General features: G+C 37.6%; 1 protein-coding gene across 11 annotated transcripts in view; it reads right to left on the bottom strand.

Moving 5' to 3' along the window:
* Positions 1 to 5,583: 5,583 nt before the first annotated feature.
* The window catches only part of LOC138751496 (histone deacetylase 9-like), an 851,890-nt gene continuing 841,721 nt past the window's right edge, over positions 5,584 to 15,752 (bottom strand). For all 11 annotated transcript variants that reach the window (XM_069913815.1, XM_069913825.1, XM_069913826.1 and 8 more), the window contains one exon: positions 5,584 to 5,733. In XM_069913815.1, coding sequence (XP_069769916.1) covers positions 5,673 to 5,733 — 61 coding nt within the window. In that variant the 3' untranslated portion in view covers positions 5,584 to 5,672. The remainder of the gene's footprint in view (positions 5,734 to 15,752) is intronic.

Below are 15,752 nucleotides of genomic sequence, written 5' to 3'. Positions count from 1 at the left end.
AAGAGACCATGGCTGGAGGAGGCATCACTGGTAATATAGGTTTGAGTTATGGCTGATTTTCATCCAAATTAATCAAATGATCTAACTGAAAACACAAAGGCCAAATCCAAGAAGAAATAGAAAAACATTCCATCCAAATCCCCATGGAATCAAGACAGATTCTCAATTCCTTTCAAATTCTATTGCCAGAGTGTTTTTTTTATATATAAACTTGTTTATTTACATTACAATAGGAATAAGGAAAATAATATACACTGATCAGCTCTCTAAAAATGTCATGCTATACAATGACATGGTTAGCATAGAGATTAGTGCAACACTGTTACAGTGCCAGTGGCCCAATTTCGAATCTGGCGCTGTCTATCAGAAGTTTTTACATCTTCCCTGTGTTTGCATGGGTTTCCTCTGGATTCTCCAGTTTCCTCCCACCCTTCAAAACATACAGGGGTTGTAGATCAATTGGGTGTTAACAGTTCCCTCCCAAATCTTTGACAAGGAGAACTGGGGAAAAAAAAAAATTATTTAAAAGCTTCCAATTAAAATTTGGGAAAAAAGAACTTCAAATTGTCAATTCCCTTTTGTTCTGCTACATGTTCTGAATTATGTTTATTTTTCTCTGTTTTATTTGGTGCTCCTGAATTTAAAGAGTGGAGTCACACAATTTAGCTTTTCATCTATGAAGCAAAACCTTTACTGCTCTACCCCTAAATTGCAGAAATGCATTCTAAAGATGTAAGGCGTTAAAATGTTTGCAATGTAATTATATTTTCATATCGCAGCATTGTTAGCATGAGGGGGAAAAAAAAGTGTTTTTATCATTATAAAACTTCTGAATGCTGCATATCAGGGACTCTAAATGTGTGAAGCAATGAAATAAGAGAGCATGAGCCAGATCTGGGATGGAGGAAGTCATGCATTATGTGTGTGATTCCAGAAGGCTGGTATCCCTGTTGTATATTAAGTTCAAAGAGGACTCAGATATCCTGCCAAGTTTGACATCAGGCTGCAATAAACAGACAGGCAGGAATAATTTACCTTTTGTTTCTTTAAAGTCAAAGTCAACCCTACATATGCTTGGACAACTACAAACCACAGGCCTGAAATGAAGAAACTGAATGTTTCCTTTGATCATTCTGCTAGATACAAATTGTCATATTTTCTGTGTAGATGCACTTTGTACCGAGTCTTCAAATCATTAGTTCTTGAGAAGACAATTTTCCATTAGTAAAAGTCAAAATATTAGATACAGTTGGACCCGTAAAAAACATTTAAGTGGTACAATGGAAGTTTAATATGTAAATCAAAGTTAGCGTTTGAGTTTTTATTGATAATGAAAATGGAAAGTTGCTTTTAGCCTCCCACTTTCCAACTAAAAGTGTCAGATTTCTCTGGTGTTGGTATGATCTCTTATATTTATATTTCATAATTTCCTTAAACTTCCACAACTTGTAAGCATTTGGGGTGGCATGGTTGGTGTAGCAGTTAATGTAATGCTATTACAGCATCAGTGATGCAGGTTCAAATCCGTAAGGAGTTTGTAAATTCTCCCCGTATCTGCAAGGCTTTCCTCCGCTGGTTAATTGGGGTATTTGGTGGGACTCGCTCGTGGTCCAGAAAGGCCTGTTGCCATGCTATATGTCTCAATATAAAATTTATGTAAGTAACACAATTGTGTGTAAACTTTCACCACATTGATGGAAAGGTGTTAATCCTTTTAGTTTTAGGCAATGTGGACCAGCAACAAATGCTTCCTTCATCAGTATTCAGTATGCTTTCTAAGAGAGAGTGTTAACAGGGCCTGAAAATATGCTTCCACATGTCAGTAGCAAAGTAAAGAACATGGATAACCATGTTGCAACCCAGTGCAGCTAATTTCCCTTGCCATGGGTTTTATATAGAACTGTAAAGGAACCAAGAGTTCAAGCATCAAACCTGACAGTATTCCATTGGAAGTGTGTTCTTTTTAATTTAGATTTTATGATATCTGCATTTAAAATCCAGAGCACGGCAGACTCTGCAAATGGAAATAGCCTTTACTGACTTTTAATAAGATTATCTCCTTTCTTTGCTAATTTTGATTTCTTGTTATTGCCCCATCAATTATTCTTTTGTATTAAATGCCTTCTTCTTTGTTTCACAGTTTGCAGACTAGTGCCATCATCTAATGAACCAAAGCCTGCTCATGGGATATCAGCACATCTCTGAAAGAAAAACAGTAAAAACTACACAATGTCAGTTCCATCAATGCATTTCTGCATTTGACCAAAATTCCTAACTTATATAGTTCTGATTATTGGAACACAACTTGAAAATGCAGTGACTGTGTCTGAATTAGGGGAACATGGTAAATCTGAAGGAATCCTTTCTTTGTACTGATAGCAGTAAATGTGCCCCTTCCCTGTGAAGCAGTCAAATTTTGGTTTCTTCCTTACTTCTCTCCTACATTTAAAAAAATACATTTAAAAATATTGAGGTGAATAAAACTTACTTAAAAGTGATATGGCTTCCAGTGGGCTGTGGGGCCCCTGTTAAGAATGGCTGGTCTACCCCTATCTATGACCTTCATAATCTTAAAAACATCAGATCTCCCCTCAGCCTCTAACTTTGCAGAGAAAACAACCCAAGTTTGTCCAACCTCTTTTTATAGCTCATACTGGTGCAACTTAACTAAGTTTTACATTTCCATAACATGACTTCCTTACCCTTACACTGAATGTCTTGGTCAACAAAGACAAATATGCTACATACTGTAACATTTCAGCCTGTTTGGAAATTAATTTCTGCAAGTGTTTCTTTAGTAGGGAGCTGCAGAAACTCCTGAGAAGAATAGTATTACAAAATTTCCTTTGCTTTTGGTAAGTTCACATTTCATATTTCCTTACAGTTGGAGGAGGATATTCAGCCCACTGAGTCTGCCAGATCCCAGAGAAACCCCACCAATCCCACTTTCCAACTTCTTTCCTTCTAACCCATTCTCTCACAATTGCCCACTAATACTCCCTCTGATTCTCCCACCTCTTTGGGGTACAACTCAAAGTTAGGGTACACTAGCACACCTCCCAGCCAATAAATGCTTTCTGCAGAATTTTTGTTTATTGATATTATTCAATGTATTCAAGTGAATTTTTATTTAAAGTCTTATTTCTATATTGCTGGAGAATATGGATGATAAAAGATGGGGATAATTTTCTCAATCGCAGTTAAAATATGGGCTCTGCAGATTTACATTGGCAAAGTTATCTCATGCAAATAAGTTCAATTCTTTCAAGCAGGAACATTCATCCAAATTGTTAATGAAGATCACTTGTTAGGCTGTTTCTCTTCCATCTGGTCATTAATTGTACATTAAAGGGAATCAGTGTGGCCTTGGTTTTAATGGAGATAAAAATTGCAAGTCTATTTCATTCTTAAAAATAAAATTTCAGTTTATGAAAATGTTTAAATTTTAGACAAGTGTTCCCATGCATTGTTGCTGTTTGTTTTCCAGGATTAAACTGTGGAGGAAATGTTTCCATTAAAAAGAAACAGCTGAATCATTACAAGTGACACCAGAGGGGAAAAATGTAACATCACAAATACTTATTTTAGTGGAATACTAAAAAAAAACTATAAGACAGGATCTGTGAAGTGTCTTTCACAATCTTAGCAGACATGACACCTAGGATGTGTCATTGCATTTAACTGAATGCAGGAAGGGAAGAGCTCACAGGAAATTAACTGTTATCTTATTGGGGAAATGACTGGAAAGGATCTCAATCAAATTATTCTCTATTTCACATGATGTGAGCTGTCCTTCAAAATATAACAAGCAAATCAAAATGCACCACAGCTGGAGTAACTGCACCTACTTTGAGCTCACAAAACATACTTATAGGACCAGTAAGAGACAGTGGAGAGCAGTAGAGAGCCACTACCTAGTTTATGCCAACTAATATTAGCTTTGCTGTGCCATCTTCCAGGGATGGAGAGCTAAACAGAGAAACTCTTCTCATAACACTCTTGTGCATGGCTGCCGCACATTGCCAATCTCTGAATAAAAGATCAAATGATATGTCAATTCATTCTCATCCAAAGCCACCACAGCTTCTCGACATATTTAACATGCAACAGAAATGACCAGCAAGCCATTGGATCAAACCTATAAGCCCATAATTTACTTTATTTTGCACGTGCAGAGGGTAGAGTGCATCAGGAGCCTGCTGGGCCCGTGATCAAAATGACTCATGATTTCCCTAACCCTACCCTAGCTCTTATAACAGAGTTATAATTATAACCTGATTTATACAAGACCTTTACTGTTTTAAGACACTTCATTAGAACACCATGGAATAAAAATCTGAATCCAAGAAACAAAAAGAGATAATGGGGGTGAAAAAGTAAGGTTTTAGATTGTTTATTTGAGAGGCTGGGAGATTTAGGGAGACAATTTTAGAGGGTATGAATTTAGCATATTTAAAATAAATTATCAGAATATGGAAACAGAGCTTTGGTTTAAAATTTCATTAAAAGGAAAGTATGTTGATGATGTTGGAATTTGTCACTACTGTACAGAAGAGTCAGCTTAAATTAATGCTCAAAGTCTGCAACTTGAATTTGCAAAATTTGATTCAAAGGGCAGCAAATGACTAATTTTACACTGAAAAACTTGCCATCACAAAGGTAGGTGCCAAGGGGGAAAATGGTGGAGAGGAGTGGATGAGGGAGTCACGGAGGGAGCGGTCCCTGCAGAAGGAAGAGAGGGGAGGATAGGCGAAGATGTGTCTACCCTTGTGACCACAGGAAGTACTACACTTGCGCCTACACCTCCTCCCTCACCACCACTTGATGCCCCAAACTGTCCTTCCAAGTGAAGCAACATTATATTTTTATTGAATCTGCAGGGGTCATCTTTGGCATCTGGTGCTCCCATTGTGGTCTCCTCTACATTGGAGAGACTGGATACTAACTGGGAGATCACTTCATTGAACACCTTGGCTCTGTCAGCCACAATCGTGAGGATTTCCCAGTGACACCCCTTTCAATTCCCCCCGCAACATTCCCATGTTGACATAACTGTCCATGGATTTATGCGCACTGCCAGACTGAGACCACCCGCAAATTGGAGGAACAACACCACATGGTACCTTCCAACCAGATGATATTAACATTGACTTCTCTGGTTTCTGTTAGCTACCCCCCTTCTATCCATATTCTTTCTTTATTCTAGCACTCTCTCTCTCTTTCCTTTTCCCTCCATCTCCTTTCTTCCAGCTTTGTATTTACAGAGCCACCTCATCTCCGATCAATCTTTACCTTTTCTCTTCTGTCCTCCTGTATCAATGATCACCTTTTGCCTTATGGTCTGTGCTCCTCCCCTTGCTCTTTTTTTCCTTTTACCCAGCTTTTTAATTCAGGTGCCTGTCTGCTTTTTATTCATACCTTGAAGAAGGGCTCAAGCCTGAAACATTGGTTATATATCTTTACCTCCTATGGATGCTGTGAAATCTGCTGAGTTTCGCCGGCATTTCGGTGTTTCATTATAATCATATCGTCAGCAGACTTTTGTGCTTCACATGACAAAAGTTTTATTTTAAAGATACTCACAGCACAGACTGAAATAAGCAATGAAAAAAAATACTGCAAGCTTTTCATTATTTGGTTGCTTTTTCCATGTTTGTATAACTTCTTGTGTCTTAAACCATCCGGCAGTGGAGAGCATTTATTTCCAGGTCACGCAATTGCTGTCCTTGAACTCTGGGAAATGCAAGAAAGAGTGGCAAGAATGAAATGGCTTCCTTTTTGACTGTCTTAGATTTATCACTGGACCGCCACAAAAGTGAATCTGAATTCTACTACTTTCTAGCATAGCATTTGACTGCATCAACATAACGTAAAGCCAAGCCACGCAACACCAAGTCATTGATATTTTAAAACTCTGATGTATTAAATAAATACTGCAATAAAAACTTACATCTAGATGTAAATGTTCATTGTTCTTTAATTAATTAAAGTTCATTAATGCAGTTATATCTTTTACAATATTATTCAAATGCTGCAAATGCCTTAAAACCTATTTTAACATTTGCATTTGTATAATTTAATATTTTTCTGGATAATAAATAATTCTATCTAAGTTTGATTTTATGTGCAAGAAATTCTCTCTTATGACCTTATCCTGGACAGAATGTTTTAAAATATGTCACTCTCCATTCTCTCAATAGTAAATAAAACCAGACAATAACATTATAACACCTCAGGCTCCCTGGAGCTAGGACCAGCCCAATCTCTAGACACAAGTAGGGTGTGAAAGCCTGAGAGTTAGCAAACCAAAGAGCAGATGGTTTCTAATCACCACATGCAGCTAAAACACACAGAGACATACATCAGAGTCTCCTAAAAACCAGCAGGACCTTCCCTCTCCCTAAATCCCTGCAGTGGAATGAGTTACAGGGTAATCTCTTGAGCTTTTAAATATCATTCATCTATTCTCTGAGGTTTATGTTTGAAATACATAGGAGAATAGACTATGATAATTAGATAATTCAGATTAAGTACATGAAAATAACAATTCACAACACTTTAATAGCAAAATAACCAGTAATTCCTGTCTTAATAATTGATACCAAATTAATTTCTGATCATGTAAAATACTTTTGAATGGGAAATTATTTGTATTTTAGAATCCCTTTGCTATACAAACTACAGGAGTGATTTTTTGGTCACATTCAAGACAGGGGACCAGAAACCTGACTTGATTTATGTCCAATATCAGCATTTTGTCAAAAGTTTCCCCAAATATCTTACAATTTGGTTATTGCTTATTGGTCAGTTATCTTGGAAATGTCAATCTGACCACACATATAACATTCGCTTGTGCTTGTGATGCCTCCTTGTATTAGGTCAAATATTTTGGAGTGAGGGTCTAAATATCTTGTGCGCAAACCAATTGCTTCACAGAAACCTAACCCCGAAGCCCAAAGTCATCAAGGAATGCGAGGCATAAAACAAAAATAGCAGCATATTCACATAAATATTGAAACTGTCTTCAAAATTTCCAATTTTCCTAATCGTAAAAAAAATAGACCCCTGAGTCAAACCGATGACCAAGCTCTTACACATTCAGAAAGATCCTTGTGTAGAAGAAATCCAAGCCTTAAAAAATAATATTTACATTCATCTTTCAGTGCCATCCTTTCTCTGTTTCCTCACTTTATTCATCATTTTATTACTATTCTTTCTTCGCAATATACTCCCTCTCATAATATTTGACTTGACAATAAAAATAAACAGAAGCAAGAACAGACATTTGAATTTATTGCACCAGGTGCATTAGTTATATCTTTCTATAACTAAAAGTGACCGGTTAATGAAGAAAATATCTTAAACATGGATTCTGATTGCTATACCTTTAAGAGGCAGGAAATGTATGAACAACTCAGTACAATGCCATATCATAAAATAAATATCTGACACTGATCATTGTCTGACACTTGAATTTAAAAATATCTTGCCAATTGGCAAATGATTGATGCTGTGTCACATGGATGATTCGCAAACTTGTGCCTAGAACTTGGATTTCAATTATTTTCTTACACAAAATGGGAAGTGGCAAATTTTGCTTTGATGTCAAACTGGGTGCATTGAAATCAAAACTTATTAAATTGGAGGATCCTCACCATTTTAACAATGAGCATTGTGATTTCCCCCCATGTGAAAGTGGCATGATCACAGATAGCAGCTGTTGTCTAAGTTTGCAGCTGCTATCTCCTTTTTTGTGTTGCCTTTTGGATGCAGGAAAGCATGTCAGTGCTGTTGGAGAGTATGTCCGTGGGAGATACCCAAGCAGCCAAAAAGATGAAGGCGTGCATTGAGATTGGAGGTTTGCAGGGATGTAATGGAGAGTGGGAAACTATAGAAGGGAATTGAGAAGAAAAATTTTAAAAGAGGAGAAAATTGAAGTGGAGAAAAGAAATTGGGGTGCTAGACTCAGAAGGCACAGCCTAATTTGGTCACTTGTACAGCTAGATCACTAACACAACAAACATCTAAGTTTTAATTGCAGGAGCAGATGCAGATATACTGTGATCTTCCTTAATGCTGTCTCTGAGAGAACACATAGATCAACGTGGGAAAGTCAGTTCAACTGGAATCAAGTATTAGTGGGAATGTTTACTTTCCTACGCTCTGTATAATTTACTCATTTTACTGTGTGAATGATGAAAGTCACATAAGATGCAACAGAGGAAGGAACACCTAGATTGTTACTGGGACTGGCAGACTTAAATAATAGGAAGAGACTGAATATGCTGAGGCTTTACTTCCTGGAACATAGAAGACTGAGTAGTCATCCTTATGTAAGTTTATATATTTAAGAGGGGCATAGATAGGTTAAATAGACAGCCTTTTGCAGGGCAGGGGCATCTAAAACCTAAGGGCATAGTTTTAAGGTGAGAGGGGAAAGATTTGAAAGGGACCTGAGGGATACCTTCTTCACAGAGACAGTGGTGGGTACATGAAATGACTACCAGAGGAAGTAATAGAATTGGGGACAATTATAACATTTAAAAGACATTGAGTCAATTTGGAGGCATATGGGTTGAAAATAGGCAAATGGGACTAGCTTGAATAGCATGGATAAATCTGTGGTAGAACTTTATGACTGTAGGGATTTTAAACTCTCTGACACCTCCATTGAGGTGAATTATGCTTGTCCAATTTCTTGATTGATGGGGCTTTTAGAAACGGACATAAACACTTCAAAACTTTACCATATGTGGCTGATGTGCAATTAATGCATACAAATCTGAAACAAATTGTTTTCTAATCAAATTTCTAGGTTCTGGTATCATATTAGCTTATGGTTAACATATCCATGCCTTCACAAAGACTGTCTATTTACACCTTTGATAACATTATTTGAATTCAACTTTCCTTTTTCTCCTGCTGATGCTTTCCCTCGTGTCTTGTTATCCCCAGACATGATATCCCTGTCTGGTTACTTTGTAAAACTGATGTCATTCAAAACTGTTGCCAACATATCAATTTGTGCATTATTCCTTTATATGCTACCTTGTGATGTCTCCTGTTTCTGAAGTTCCTGACTTTTAAATTCTTCATCATTGTTTCCGATCTCTCCGTGGCCTTCTTACATCACCTCCAAACATACATTTCTCGGAGGCAGCCACACTTCTCCTTTGCTGGATCCTTGAGCATTCCTGAATGAACTATTCTATTATCAGCCATGCCTTCACTTGCTATGGTCTAAAGTTTTGGAATTTCCCTCCCTAAGTCTATTCACATTACTAACTCTCTTTCCTCCTTTATCATTCATCTTCAGAACTGTCTCTTTCTGTGTTAATACTTCTTTGAGTAAATTGGTATCACATTTTATTTGATTACATTCCATAATGTTGGTGATACTAATAATATAAAATGCTATATTGAATGAGAGTACTGAGCAAAGCTAATCACAGTATGCTGGAGGAACTCAGTGGGTCAAGCAACATTAGTGGGAGAAAAGAAGGGTCAATGTTTGAGCCAAAACCTTGAATCGAGACTTCATTTGCAGATTCCAGAATCAGCAGTCTGCTGTGTGTCTCCAACAGTACTGAGGAATCCTAGTCTAAGGAATTAACAACATTTATCCTTGTGGCTGATCTATTTTTTCCACACAGATTAAATTTGTTTTTTTTCTCTAAATTTTCACACAGAACAAGTATAAAATTATGTTTTTGAGGTGTTATGTTTCTCAATGAAGCTAAATGGTTACAGCTCAGTATCTTTTCACTTGATACTTTGTGGATGCTGTGAACATTTAATTATCTTCTCAGCAATCTGAGATAGCAGTTAACTGAAGTATCAGTATAAAAGTAAACAGTTCCATGTGAAGACAGTTTTTTTTTATTTGCATTCCAATGCCTTGAAATAAACAAACACCTAATTCTGAGGGGAGAGCTGACCCCTGCAAGCCAGTTCACAAACTGTACTCCTAGTTTGCAGAATCCCCCACTGAGAAAGAAAAATTATAAAGTCTATCCATTAGCCTAGCAACTGCAACCTGGATCTTAGATTTGACTGTTGAAAATATACAGTAATGGTTAAAACTTTGCCAAATGACACGTTTCCACAAATGTTTTCCACAATTTTTATTATTTTGAAAGACTGTAAAACTGCTATCAGTCAAAAGATTCTGAGTTAAAATAGATTTTGGAGTCTGTGCCAGTTAAATCAGCCAAGTTCAACAGTTGGAAGGGAGGAGTAATGAAGAACCTTCCTGCCAGAGAAGTTGTGCAGTAGTCTGCAGACTCATTTGTCAGATCTCCCACAGGCATGGAAGGGAGCAGCTAAGATATAATGGAAGGAGGACATAGCCTGATAGAACAGAAACCAAAATAACAGTTGTGCTTTTGAGTGTTTGCTTTTCACAGGTTTTCCTACTGTGTAATCTTGGTCACAGCACAGAACTGGAAGAACTTACATTTGGCTTTGACTTTGAGTCGACCCAGCAGAGAGGCATGACCTTTGACTGCATCAAAACCAGCTGATACCAAAACCACATCTGGATTGAACTCACTGGTGATTGGCATGACAACAGTCCTTTGGGATAATGATAAAAAGTATGAACGAGTCTGCAGTAAATTCCTAACCATTCTCACAGCAAGGCACCTGGAAAAATTCTGGGTCTGCTTTCTTCTTTCCATAAATTTGTGCAGAGATTGTTGAAAGACAATTTCACATCAATTGAGTGTATTTTAAGAATTTGGCCTGATTGTTGTTCATTCAGAAGTCATGAACTTAAAAGAAATTTAATATTTTAAGCACCTGACAGAAAAATCACATTTGGAATCAGCTTTAGATTTTTAACTGGAAAAGATACTTACCGAAAATATTTTCAGGATCGCAAATACAAATGAATGAATTTATTAGTCTATGGGTCTGAACTAACTGAAAGAAAATCCCTTCTGTATATTAATTGAATCAAAATCACTTCAGTATTTAATTACATTAAAATACTGATGATCAAACACCAATAACTTGGCATGGGGTGCAGGAATAAGTGCAACGATATTACAGAACCAGCAACTGAGTTCAAATCTGCTGTTGCCTGTAAGGATTTTGTACTTGTTTCCATGACTGTGTGGGTTTCTTCTAGATACTTCAGTTTCTACCCTTATTCTAAAGACATACAGGGTTAGTATGGATGTATTTGGGAAATGTAGGCTCGTGGGCCAGAGGAGCCAGAGGGGCCTGTCACCATGTTGGATCCCTAAGTTATATTCAAATTAATTTGAAAAGAAATCCCAGTCTAAGGAATTAATAATTATATAAGCTACATTTCATACAAAGACGCACTAACAATAATAAATAACAATTATGCCTACTGATATATGTGTTTTCAAACAATAAAACATTATAAAGGAATAGAATAATTTAATAACATTGACTGTCTCTTTACTTTCTCACACTAACATCTTAGCCCTTAATTCTCTTTAAATCTATTGCTCACTGAACATTCTGAGCAATTAAAGGACTCTAAAGATTCACTCCACCCTCCATGCAGAAATTTGCTCTCATCTCTTCCCTCACTAGTTGACCCCTTATTTTGAGGCTGTGATCCCTGATTTTTTTATTTATTTTTCACACTATGAACCATACTGACCAAAATACACACAAACATTTCCCTCTTGAATATACACAGTGTCATTTTCTCCCCTTTCCCCCCCCCTCCCTTCCCTCCCTCCTTCACCCCTGCCCTAAAATGACAGAAGGAGAAGAAGACGAAATGAACTGACCCAGTATGTAAAAGTAGAAGACACAAATTTCTTGTTTATTTTTATTGTGTGATCCCTGATTCTTGATGCACTGGCCAGGGGAAAAGTTAAATCTATTCTGACAAGCTCCATGAGCATTTTGTATGCTTCAAAGAAGTCACCACTCATTCTTTTAAATTAAAGAAAATATAGACCTACTGTGCTTAAATGAACCAAATCTGCCATCCCATGGATTAATTTGGTGAACCTTTAATGTACACTACTCCTAATTTTGCAAGTATATACTTCCATAGGTAGGCACTTCAGATCTGTATGTATTATTCCTGAAGCTCTCCCAGTGAGGCTCTATATAAATAGGGTAAAATAGCTCTACACACTTGAACTGAAACTTTATGCAATATAGGTCAACAAACTGTTTGTCCTCCCAATTGCTAGCTATACATAATGATGATTTATGTACAGAAGAATTATTTCCCTTTGAAAACCAATATCTTTCAATCTTTCACTGTTTAAAAAGTATCCTTCCTTACTACTTTTTCCACGAAAGTAGATTCCCTCACATTCTTCCAGATTATATTCCATCTGCCATGTTCTTACCAATTCACTTAACTTGTTTATATTCCCCGCCATTCTCACTGTATCTTCACAGGGTCTCATTGTCACCTCCCAATGAAAAAAATGACTAGAAGGTGGCTGATAAGTTATAAAGCATAAATATAAAAAAGAAATGTGAAATCTGATAAATAGAAATGTTTCAGTTTGAATGGAATCAATTGCCATGCCTATTCATCTATATTGTTATTGAGTCCCTTAGCTTTGATGACTTTAGTAAGAGGAAAAGCAAATATCTCAGCAAAAAAACTGAAATTTTAATAGGCAATGCTACTATAAAAGGAAAAAGGAATCTCAGGGTTGTGTGTGATGTCATGTATGTACTCTGGTAATAAATCTGAAATCTGAAATCTAAAGCTATTGTTCAAGACAACACTGCTCATGTTGACAAAATACCCCATTCATCCAAAGCAGCTCACCCCCTTACCCACTAGGATTATCCCACTCGAATGTTAGCTCGTTACTTGATTCACTTTGTCTTATTTGGTTATTTGTGCAAAAGGCATCTCCTTAGACATCCATAACTACGTGCCAACTAAAATCTTGCAAAGCTATTCTGCATGATAAGCTATATACAGCGTTATGGTTACCATAGCAGTTAGCACCAGAGACTCAGGTTTGTATCTGGTGCTTCTAAGTCCCCCCTGTTGGCATGGGTTTCCCCTGTGTGTTCTGGTTTCTGCAACCCTTAAAAAAAATGTGTGGGGTTGTATGGTTTATCAGGATTAATAAATAAAATTTTCAAATAAAAATGTGTGTGGTTGGTAGATTAATTGGTGTATTTGGATGGCACAGGCTTGTGGGCCAAGAAGGGCCTATTACCATGCTGCATGTCTAAATTTAAAAAAAAAATCTCCTTATCACCTTCTTCATTCATTTTGTTTTACAAGGTGTCCTATTGTACTATGCAATATTTAGGACCGGTGACTTACTTTCCACCGCAAATGGGAAATAATTTCATTGTCACTACCAGTCCTGTTAAATTGTGTCCTCCTTCAAACACCAATCTGTCAGAATTTCAACATACCTTCAACCTTCCTTTTCTTTTTTGCTTCCTTAAATTGTCCCCTTTCCTCACCTTCTTCCTCCATTCTTGACCTATCACCTTAAAAAATTTCCATCCACTATCCATTACTTATGTATCAACCCTTTCACATTACCTCTCTAATCCTCACCAGCCTTCCGAATTGTCAGTCTTCTCCCTCCGTTTCTTTATCTCTCATTATTTATTAATCCATCAGAGCAACATTATACCATTCCACCCCCACTAGACTAGTTCTATAATTTGCTTATCTCCTTTTAATTTATTATTTTGTTCACATTTACACACATACTCACACATGCACGCACGCACATACACACACTGTAAGCTTTGTAATTCTGATGGATCCAAGTATTAATTTACTTATCAAATGTTTTCTGAGATTGATGTGATTTTCTTTAAATTTGATTTACACATATTTATAATCCAATGACACTAGTAACATTCTCAGCAAACTAGGCCCCAGTTTTATTTTCTAAACAAGTGGCATGAACTCTTAATTATGGCCTGGGAAAAAAAAAGGATTATTCCATGTGAAACTGTTTGTAAAAATAGGGAATCAGAGGAGTTAAAACATCCTGGCTCCGAGATTTCTGTGGGGGCTCTGTTGGTCTCCTGCTGTTACCTCAGTGGGAGACTGGGAGAAGTCCCAGGGAAACGGTGTAAGTGACTGAAAAGGGCTGCTGATGTCATTTCTCCAGAGGTTCTGTAGATCTGCTGCCAAATTTACTCGAGAAGATTTGAAGTAGCCCTATGGAATTTCAGGGCCCCTGGCTTCTTCCAATTTAGATTGTCCAAATGAGCAACCCCAAAGTGAAATAAAGGCTTCATCCAACATTTTGCTTTTAATATGAAGCTATCACATTATATTAATTCTGAACGTCCTACTTTTGAGTAAACAGGTAAGGAACTACATGATCATTTTCAGAAGATAGTTGCAACTCCTTGGACACTAGTTATAATAACAACAGATTTCAGATTATTGTCAGAGAACATACATGTTCAGGGTTGGCACCAGAATGAGTGTTAGAGGAGGGCATTACGGTAATTGGGAGGGGCACAGTCCGACATTCGTAAACTTCCTCAGCGGGGGGCGGGGAGGCAGTTGCTGGTGGTGATCCACCTGTTGAGCAGACGCAAACCTCCTCTGTCTTGACGTAGCAGTCAAAAGCGCTGCTTTTATTGTGTGGAGAGTCACTAGTGTGTGTCAAGCTGGACGCTGGGTAGATCTAATGGTGAGTAATGGCCACAAGCGTATGGGGGCACAGCACCTTGCAAGAGGGGGGCATGCCCACAAATCCCCCCCCCCTTGGTGCTGACATCACACAAACCTTTGAGATTTTTATTTACTGTGGGTGAGGCAGAAGTACCACTTACTGATAGTGCAAAATAACTGTACACAATGTACACATATAAACAAAATGGAAACAACTGACTGTGCAATAGAGAGAGGCAGAAAATAACTAAAACAATAAATTACAAAAATAAGAGTCCTCAAATGACACCCTGATTGAGTTTATTGTTGAGGAGTCTTATGGTGGATGGGTAGCAGCTATTCCTGAACCTGGTGGTATAAGCTTTGTGGCACCTATATGGTTTTACACTCAGGGTATTGGTGAACCCATATCAGACCGTAATGCAGTCAGTCAGCACACTTTTCACCATACATCTGTAGAAATTTTCCAGGGTTTCCAATGTCATAGCAAACCTTCGGAAACTCCTGAGGAAGTAGAGGTGCTGACATGCTCTCTTCGCAAAGCCATTTGTGTGTTGGGTCCAGGAAAGGTCCTCTGACATAGTAACTCCTATCAACTTAAATTTGTTCACCCTCCCCACCTCTGATCCCCTAGTGATCACTGGAATCTACACATCTGGTTTTCCCTTTCTGGTCAACAATCAGCTCCTTGATTTTGCTTTCAATGAGTGCAATGGTGTTGTTGGTGCACCATTCGGCCAACCTCCCTCCTGTATACTGACAGATCACCCCGTTTTATACAACTCACTACTATGGTATCGTCAGCACATTTGTAGATAGTATCACTGTCGTACCAAGCCATACAGTCATAGGTGTTAAATGAGTAGAGCAAAGGGCTAACAATGCAGCCCTGTGATACTCTGGTACTGATGGAGATTGTGGAGGAGATGTTCTTATCAATCCTCACTGATTGTGTTCTATAGATGAGGAAATTAAGGATCCAATTATGAAGTGGGGTGTTGAGCCCCAAGTCTGAGAGTTTGCTGATCAGTCTTGATGGGATGATGATGTTAAATGCCAAACTATGATCATTAGAGCGTATCCTGATGTGTGCATTTTTGCTGTCCAGGTGTTCCAGGGCTTTGTGTAGAGC

This window comes from Narcine bancroftii, chromosome 1, assembly GCF_036971445.1.
Source record: "Narcine bancroftii isolate sNarBan1 chromosome 1, sNarBan1.hap1, whole genome shotgun sequence".
Lineage (NCBI taxonomy): Eukaryota > Metazoa > Chordata > Chondrichthyes > Torpediniformes > Narcinidae > Narcine > Narcine bancroftii.
This window is presented reverse-complemented; position numbering and strand designations above follow the sequence as displayed.